Raw genomic sequence first — 9522 nt, 5'->3', positions numbered from 1 at the left:
GGGCCCGGTTTTTAAAAAAATGGTTGGGAGATCCAAGGAAGGGGCCCCCCCCCCCCCCCGTTACAGAGGAAGGAAAACAACCCAACTATATTAATTTGGCCATGATGTAAAATCTCTTCCTGACCCCAGCTATGGCAAGCAGCCTGACCCTGAGCATGGGGGTAAGACTCTCGCTGGGACCCTCCAGGTTGACATCCCAACAAGCATTGGCACACCCCTGTCCCCCACCCTGGCTGCAGCCAACACCCAGTACTTCTGAGGACAGCTTAACCCCCTGCCCTGACATGTAGCAGTAGAAGGGGGGAAAAAATCCCTCCCAGCCAAGCTCAGAAGTATGGGAAATACCCATACTAAAACATAGGCATGGCTTTGCCCAGCTCATCCCCAACCAGTGGCTGTCCAACCTTGTCGGGAAGACCTCCAGTGACGGAGAGTCCACAGCATCCCTCGGCGTCTATGCCACCGCTGCTCTGCTCTAACACCGAAGACGTTTTTCTCAATATTGAATCTAAACCTACTTTGCTGCAACTTTGGGCCCGTGGGTCTGTCCCCTCTACTCTGCAGTAGGTAGGTATGCAAGCACAGGGGGGCTGGACCCAATGATCTGTAAGGTCCCTCTTGGCTCCTAACAGCTATGAAACTATGATGTTAGGATTGCCTGGGTGAGCATTGCTTGTAAGGGGCTTAGTTCTTGGACCCCCGCATGATGCTTTGGGAGCAGTATATCCAGTGGTTAGAGCAATGGCACTGGGAATCTGGACACTGGGTTCGATACCTGTCTCAGTGCTTAATACAGGATGTCATTAAGCAAGAGAGACAAAGGGGAAGGGAAAGGAAGATGATTAGCACCATTTGACAGGTGGGGGACTGAAGATGGTGAATTAAGTGGCTCACCTCGACTCATACAGGAAGCGTGGGGCAACATCAGGAGATGAACTTAAACTCCTGACATCCGGTCTAGTGCCATTGCTCCCAAATCATCCCTTCTTTCCACGTGCCCCACTTCATTGCCTAGAAGACTGGCAAGACTGGCTAAACCTCAGCATTGCTCATCTTTAATATGGGAATAATAATAGTACTTTCGACACCAGCCTCAAAAAGGAGTTGTGAAGTTTCCCTGATGTTTGCTGTCAGCCGGACAAGGATCAAACCGTCCCTTTTCAAGGGGAGGGGGAAAGCTTTTCCTTAGGACTCCCCGAAGAAGTGGACTTATTCAGTCTCTGTCTCCTGAGAGGACCCCAGGAGCCAGCCTCAGCATGGCTTCACAAGGGGCAAGTGACCTTGGCTCTTCTCAGTCCCTGGCTTCCCTGGAGATCTGTTGCAGCCCCACTGCTGGGAGCTCCTTCTTTGCCCTCAGCTATCAAGAAGGAAGGGGCATTTTCTTCTTTTAAAGAAGAAGGGGATCAGAGTGCTGCTTGTCTCCAGCAGACTGTGCTCCAAAACAACCTGTCTTTATTGTGCCATTTCTGCCATGGCACTTGTTCTTTACAATCCTTGGCTGAAAGGTGTGAGAGCTGCAAAGCTGTGCTGCATGTAGCTCCTTGGAAGAAGCCCTGCTCCATGGATATAGCAGATCAAGCTACTTCCTCCTGTGTCAGGTCTGTTGCAACTGGAATTTCCCATCCGCGCACCAGGAGTTTTGAGATTAATGGGAAATTGATAACTTGATTTTTTTCTTTTTAAATAAATTTAGTCATGAAAGGTTTACTATTGATTTAACATATGAACTGCTTTGGTTGGGCCAAAGTATTACTGGAATGTACTCACGACGTTGCCTTGGAAATGTCATGCCGCTCTAATTGAGTTTGTCAAGTTTATCTGATTGCATGCTACAGGAGACTTTCAGGACGCAACAGTTAACAGAAAGGCAGGCTGCTGAGGCTACGCAGAAGAGGAGACTTTATTTTAAATGGAGACTCCATCAATGCTATTATGCACCACATAGAGGACTTTTCAAATCAGACCGTCCCACCTAAGACTGCTAGGCTCCGCAGTGTAAGAACATAGCCGGGCACCTGGGGTAGCCACTACACACGGGGGCAACATCAACCTCCAGGGCTAGGGACAGAAATCGCACATAAACTGGTATAAGTCAGAAAATGGTCCAAATCCATAACACAACAGAAATTCAGTGCACATAAACTGCTTTCAAAATGTCTAAAGCCAGTTTAAGATAAACCTGGATGGATGCAGTATCAGAAGGTGCTTGTCCAGGTGATGGGGATTTAGTCCTCAGGGTTTTATTCTATGCCCCCTAAATGGAAATGGTGGGTTTTTCACTGAAACCCACCATTTCAATTTAACTGTCATGTTACAGTGAGGGGCCCATTCCCCCTTTTTTGTCAGAGCCAGAGCCTGCCCACATCCTGGAGGCGAGCTGTTGGTGGGCTGAGAGGCCCTTGCGCTGTGGTAGACCCCCAGTCCTTCCATCTGCAGTGGTGGCACCCCTCGGGGATTGGAGTAGATGACCTCTGGAGGTCTCTTCTAGCTCTACTTCCCTCTGCAGATGCTATAATGATGAGGATTTGCAAGATCAGCCCAATGCACCATCTGCTCCAATGCACCACCTCCGGCCCAGACCAGTGTGCCACTTGCCTAAAGCTGCTTTCTCTAGCTTCAGCCTTTCCCGGAAGATCCTGCTGTCATAATTAGCAAAGGACGGGGAGGCTGAATGATGCACCAGAGGTCCTCTTCTGGATCCATGTAATAGCTGGGAATAGAACTATCTTTCCTCCTAAAAGCTACAAGGGGGAGGAATATCCTTTGTGTTATGGCACTTTCACTCACCAAGTACTTCCTGCACAATGGAAGCCCACAGATAATACGGGTCTTAGACACATAACCCCAGCCATTTGCCACTGATCCTATTAATCCATTCATTCTATTAAGTAAAGGCACACTTAAACCTCATTAAACATGCCAATTAATTTGTGATGGAACAAAATGGACTAGCTTTCTGCACCTCATTAAAGCTTGCTACTGTGTAGGTGGGTACCCAGCTGTTCACCCCTCATTAAGGCTTGTGATGGTGAGATTCAGAGCACGGTAGACACAACCGATCCATCAAGCCATTTATCCCCATGTCTATGAAATGCAGCAGAGTCTGTGCCATGGCGACAATAGCAGATATGGCCAGGGGAAGAAAAACACTTGGCTTTGGGACTTGCAAGATGAACCAGCTGCTGTGCATGTCAGGTAATCTCCAAGCTGCAGAATGTGCCTGCTTTATGCAGCTTAGACTGTATAAGTGGCATAACTTGCAGATTTTAGAGCTGTTATGGGAGACAGCAGCCCGGGGTGGATCCAGAAGGGGTGTGCTGGTGCACTTGCACCCCACTTTGATCCTTGCTCCACCCAGAGTTTTAAACCAACTGCCTGGCCATGGCATCAGCAACATTTCTATTCAGACAGTGCTGAGGGAGTCATTTGACTTCATGGCTCATTATAATCTACCTGATTCCTGCAAAACTACTCATTCTGTAGGTTTTAAAGACCCTCTCTCTCTTTTTTTTTAATAGTCTCGATGTTGCACCAATCAAGCTATCTTCTGTTCTGTGAGCTCCTCCTGGAAAAGAAGCTCCTATTTCACAGCCCTGCAGACTGTTTTTTAACTCAGTCCAATGCAGTTTGATTTGTTTCTGCATCAATCTTAAACTAAATGATCCAGTCCTAAGGAGGCCCCTACCGTATTAGCAAAGCTTTCAGGTTATTTTTAACTGGGAAAAAATATGTGTTGTTTTATATAGGGTGATGCACCTCACCATCTGCTGCCCGCTTTTCCAAATTCTGGATCCACCCTTGATAGCAGCTCACACCTGTCTGTTACAGCCATAATATTTCACAGATTTCATAGACATTAGGGCTGGAAGGGACCTCGGGAGATCATCGAGTCCAGTCCCTCGCCCCATATTACTGCCATGTGTTTCTCCCCCACTTCAGCATCCGTTGGGCTCTGCTTCCTTCCCCTCTCTTCACATGTCGTATTTACCGCCCCTGTGATCATCCTATGAACATTTTCTGCGGTTGCATCCCGAGCACGGGGGAACCAGGAGGACATGCTTTGTCCAACCACGTCTTCCTTAAGACCTCTCTGCACAGCTGACGGGAGCCTTTCAGCTAAAACAGCTGCAGTGTGCCGGTATGACATATCATGCATACGCCCACTGGAAGCTGCTGTCAGGGACTTGGTGAGCTGCTGATTCACCGGCAGAAATGAGTGGCTTATGCGTGTTTATCTCTTCCCCATGCCTGATGTCAACCCGATTCCCAGGGGGACTCTATTGGTCAAGAAGGATGAAGCCTTTGTTTTTCTCATCTTCTCTGCCATTAATAGCCTATTGGAAGAAAATGAAACACAGAGCCAAGTTCAACTGAGGGGGAGAAGACTCAGCTTAGAGAGACGTTCTTGGTTAACGGTTATACATTTTAGCAAATGAACGTCTCTTTGCTTTCCTCTAATAACAAGCTCTCCAGTGGCAATGTCCCAATTTCATTGCTCGACAGACAGCAATGAGCTCTGTTTTTTCCGCCAATGGGTAGACGCACCTCAGGGATGGGCCTGAGCCAACGTCCCTGGAACAAATAAACCTCCCTAAACTCGGTGAATACAGCCTCACACCTCTTCAAGCCTCAGTCCAGCTCTGTCTTACTGGAAGAGGTGGCAAATGGTGTTTTTCATAGAATCACAGACAATGAGGGCTGGAAGGGACCTCAGGAGGTCACATCTAGTCTAACCCCCTGCTCCAAGTAGGACCAGCCCCAACTACATCATCCCAGCCAGGGCTTTGTCTACCTGGGCCTTAAAAACCTCGAAGGATGGAGACTCCACCACCTCTCTGGGTGACCTGTTCCAGTGCTTCACCACCCTCCTAGTGAGAGAGTTTTTCCTAATATCCAACCTCAACTTCCCTTGCCACAGCTTGAGCCCATTGCTCCTTGTTCTGTCATCTGCCCCCACTGAGAACAGTCCAGCTCCATCCCCTTTGCAACCCCACTGCAGGGAGTTGAAGGCTGCTATTTAATCCCCCCCACAGTCTTATCTTCTGCGGACTAAATCAGCCCAGTTCCCACAGCCTCTCCTCATAAGTCCTGTCTCCCAGCCCTCCAACCCTTTTTATTGCCCTCCGCTGAACTCTCTCCAGTTTGTCCACATCCTTTCTGTAGTGGGGGGCCCATACTGGACACAGGCCTCCAGATGTGGCCTCCCCACTGTTGAATAGCGGAGAATAATTACTTTCCTCAATCTGCTGGCAACACTCCTGCTAATGCAGCCTAGGATGCCACTAGCCTCCTTGGCAACAAGGACACACTGTTGACTCATATCCATCTTCTTGTCCCCTGTCACCCCCAGGTCCTTTTCTGCAGAGCTGCAGCCAAGCCAGTTGGCCCCAGCCTGCACCGGTGCATGGGACTGTGTCCTCCTAAGTGCAGGACTTTGCACTTGTTCTTGTTGAACCTCATGAGATTTCTTTTGGTCCAGTCCTCCAATCTGTCTAGGTCACTCTGAATCTGTCTAAGTCGCTCCTCGGCCCTACCTTCCAGCACGGGTTGTAGACTGACACAAAGAGGACTGTCTCTGCAATGTGGAAAGGTGGAAGCAGTGGTGAAAATGCCTTCTGTAGACTGCTAAGCACCTGACAGAGTAACCTGCATGGCTGAGAGTTGTTGAGTACGTAGAAGAAAGGAGTGGCCCAAGGGCAAGGGTCGAGATTGAAAGCCAGCACATAGACACGTGCTCATCTTCGCTTATAAGCAACTTTGTACGTGTGCGAATTAGCAGGGTGCAGAGCACAGCGGAGGCAGCAGAGGCACGAATGCAGTTGTCTAACTTAGCTGCGATGAGGACATCAGGAAACGGCGATGTTTGAGCGATGGCTGGTTGTTAAAGACTCCAAACGAGTTTGAATCAGTTTGTTCAGGATCTATTACGAGGCCAGCGTTTCTCAACCTGTGAGTCTTGACCCAAAAGCGGGTTGCAAGAATATCTGAAAGGGCCACGAACAAACTTCAAAAATGGATTATCCTTTAGAGGAGGAAAGCGTGGGAAACAGTGGGGTTTTCCCTTGCAGGAGGGCAGAGCTCTAGTCTGCGAGGGGTTGCTTGGGGCCTCCCCTGCCCCACACTCGGGGGCAGCAGGTCAGGAGTGAGGGGTGCTGGCTAGGGACTGGCATCGGTCCTGGTACAAAAAAGGTTGAAAACCACTGCCTTAAGCTAAGGGAGCGCTGAATTTTGAAGTGAGAAGGGAGCTGTGACATGCCTGCCTCGGGGGCAAGCACCGGAGTCTCTATTTCGTGAGAAATGAGAGCAATGTCAAGGGGTCTGTTCTTGATTTGCTAGAGGAAACCAGAGCAGCAGCAGAGGCTTCTTGCTTGGAGATGCAGAGCAGGGATGCTGACGGATGCCCTGAAATCTCGTCCTGGGAAGGTGATGGCGCGGGTGGCTGAGCCAGTGTGAGGAGTATGTCCCCCTTCCTTGGGAGCCAATGCCCGTCTGCCAGAAGGGAGGAGTTGGCAGCTAGCGGTAGGGTAGAGAGGAAGGGGAGGCAGCTGCACAGCTATCCCTGAGGGTGGCTGGGGAGAGGGCAATGGCCAAGCCTGGGCTGGAGGCACGCAGGGTGCAGTGCTCAGCCGTCGGGCAGCTGCCAGGAGGACTCTCTTGGGGCTTTGGTCTGGTCTGGTCTGATCTTCTCACACTGGCCTCATCCATCTCTTCTGCCCACACGGGATTCACCCAGGTTCCCTTCATTTGCTCCTCCCGGCTCTTTTTGTTCCTTTTGCAGCATCATGGAGCTCAATGCTCGGCAAACTGCCGCTGTGAATTGTGCAAGCCTTTTTCAACTCTCCGGCAGGTTCGCTCCTCGTGAAAAGGGTGTCGAATGAGTGGCCGGCTAATTTGAATATGCCGCCTTCCCCATTAAAGGATGCAATGGTAGCGCTGTGTGTCTGCTTGTTTTTTGATACCATTTATGAATGAGGCGCTTGTCCGCCAAAGGGCCGGGTGGGTTGCAGTTGCAGGGGCCTGTGCTGTGTGTATTCATCACTTGCTTCCTGGCCTGAAGTGCCCCAGTGAAGACTGAGAGAGATCTGGGATTACTGCTGTTATTTTAGCTTGTATTTTTATAGGGCCGGCTATGAAGGCTGGACATTGTGCACTGAAATGAAGCAAAGTGCATTTCCTGCCTTAAAGGGCAGAGCACTTTAAAACTCAGTGCCAGGGACTCTTCTTTGCTACCAGAGATGCCATGGCGTCAGGCATGCTGCAGCATCCCCTTTTCCCCCTCGCTATGGGCTTTCATATAGCCATCTCTATCACAACATGGAAAAGGCTAACTATTTCCATGATCACCTGTAATGAACTGTCAGCTGGGGATGTGGCTTGTTAAGACCGGGCTGCGCTTTTGATCTAGGGTCACAGGATCATAGGCAAGTAGGGCTGAATGGGACCTCAGGAGGTCATCTAGTCCAGCCTCGTGCTCAAGGCAGGACCAGCCCTGACTCAACCAGCCCAGCCAAGGGGCTGTCCCACCTGTTTTCCGAAAGTTTCCAAGGAAGGAGCGATTACCATTTCTCTAGGCAGCCTGGTCCAGTGCTTGATCATCCTCAGAGTCAGGATGTTCCTCCTCATCTCCAGCCTCAATTTCCCCGGCTGCAGCTTGAAGCCGTTGCAACTAGTCCTGACCCCTGCCCATCTCCATCCTCGCTATAACCATCCTTCAGGTGTTTGAGGACTGTTATCAAATCCCCGCTCAGGCGTCTCCAGATTAAATGACCCTAGCTCGTTCAGCCTTTCCTCAGACATCCTGCTTCCCAGGCCGCTAATCATTTTTGTTGCCCTACGTTGGACTCTTTCCAAACTGTCCCCATCCTTTTTGTCCCCAAAAGTGATAGCAGGACTCCAGATGTGGCCTCCCCAGTGCTGAATAGAGGGGAAGTGTCACTGCCCATGTCATGTTGGTGTCACATTCACAGCTGTGCAAACACTTGATCTTGTTTGGCCTGGCTTGCTGCATGAGAAAGAAATCTGCAGCCTTTTTTATTTCAGTTAAACAAAATCTTTTCTCCCACCCAAACTAAAGACTGCTGATTTTGGTTCAACCGGAAACCTTTTGTTTTACGTTTAAGTTCAATTTAATGTTTTTGACAACTTTGTTAAATGAATTTTGAAGGACCGCATTGCTTGAAAGCAAGCAAAAAATAAAATAAAATAAGGCTTCATTCTGAAAAAGCTAACGTTTCCTTGAAAAGCCCTCTATTGTTTTCCAGGTTTATTTATTTAGTTTATGCCAAATCATTAGACAAAGCTGCCTAAATGTTCCAGGCAACATCATATGTGCATTTTCAATGAAAATACAAAGTTTGGCTCCCTCAAATGTTGCCTTTACCTCTCCATATCTCCAAATATTGCCTTGGGGACGGTCCTGCTTGGAGCAGGGGGTTGGACTAGATGTCACCCCGAGATCCCTTGCAACTCTCATCTTCTATAATTCAACGATTTGCTTGTCGAATCGCTGATCAGCTAATCTGGCCCTGTTACCTGCTAGGTAAGAGCCTGCTGGCAGATGGGATCACTGTAACACTGACCATCCTTGAGGTCAAATCCTGCTGATTTTACCCATGTACCCTATATATTTAGAGGGCTGGAGTGGGCTCAGCCAACTTATTTGCATGGGTGCCTGTTCCAGCCGCCTGCGGAGGGTTTAGATTGAGAGTGTGGTTGGGGGTAGAAAGGTAAGAAAGATTTATTGACTTAAAAAAAACACAACTATGCGTAGTAACAAGACTAACGATGACAGACAAAAGCAATTCGCGTTGACAACTTATCGGCAGTCCCTCTGATGCCTGATACACAGCAAGCTTCTTTCTTCACGAAGTTCAGCGAGGTCAGGCGTTCCCGAACAACGCTGTTTGAGGGGTGCTGGGAAGGACTCTGGAATGCAGTTCTTGGGCTCCTCGAGGTCCACTGTTTTCATGCAGCAAACGACCTGGTTCCTCCCAACAAACACGTTGCCTTATTGTTACATATGACACATTAGGTAACTCGTATACGCAGGTCATGTTAGGTGGGCTGAGAGGCCAGCCTCTCCATAGGGTCCCTAATCCAATCAAGGTGCTACTAATTTGAACCAAGGGGGACTGTGCCACATACCGTGGACCATCGGGGGTAACTATTTCCCATATGGGACGATGCAAATTCCAGTCCCAAAGGCATCCTCCTCCTAGCTCCGAGTTTAGCAAATAAGCAGTGGTTTAGTTTTCCTCTTTTACCCTCTGCACCAAGAATGAACATTTTTCTTTATCACAGCCTTTCCAAGTAGTAACCCAGGTACTTTGATAGGGGTATCTCTTTTTAAATGTTGCAGGCATCCTATGATGCTCTAAGCCAGGGGGACATTCTCTATTTTTAATGTTGTTTATTACCTGGCAAAAATGCATATTCAATGATAACTGAACCTGCACACAAGTAGTACTCCAAGTTTAATTTTTGTCTGCTTTAAAAGCAGTGTCCATCATGACCTGGGCAAGA

General features: G+C 48.9%; 1 protein-coding gene and 1 long non-coding RNA gene across 2 annotated transcripts in view; one reads left to right on the top strand and one right to left on the bottom strand.

The window, feature by feature from the left end:
• The window catches only part of COPG2 (coatomer protein complex subunit gamma 2), a 770521-nt gene extending 770064 nt beyond the window's left edge, over window positions 1–457 (bottom strand). Inside the window, exon 1 of the mRNA XM_019509640.1 lies at window positions 419–457. Coding sequence (XP_019365185.1) covers window positions 419–444 — 26 coding nt within the window. The 5' untranslated portion in view covers window positions 445–457. The remainder of the gene's footprint in view (window positions 1–418) is intronic.
• Window positions 1–7750, top strand: part of LOC109292273 — an 83163-nt gene extending 75413 nt beyond the window's left edge. The window contains exon 4 of the long non-coding RNA XR_002096088.1: window positions 7630–7750. This is a non-coding gene — a long non-coding RNA (uncharacterized LOC109292273). The remainder of the gene's footprint in view (window positions 1–7629) is intronic.
• Window positions 7751–9522: the final 1772 nt, after the last annotated feature.

The sequence above is a fragment of the Gavialis gangeticus genome, unplaced genomic scaffold, assembly GCF_001723915.1.
Source record: "Gavialis gangeticus isolate Ggan-Ray unplaced genomic scaffold, GavGan_comp1, whole genome shotgun sequence".
Taxonomy (NCBI): domain Eukaryota; kingdom Metazoa; phylum Chordata; order Crocodylia; family Gavialidae; genus Gavialis; species Gavialis gangeticus.
The sequence above is the reverse complement of the archived record's forward strand: the minus strand, read 5'-3'. Positions and strand labels throughout refer to the sequence as shown.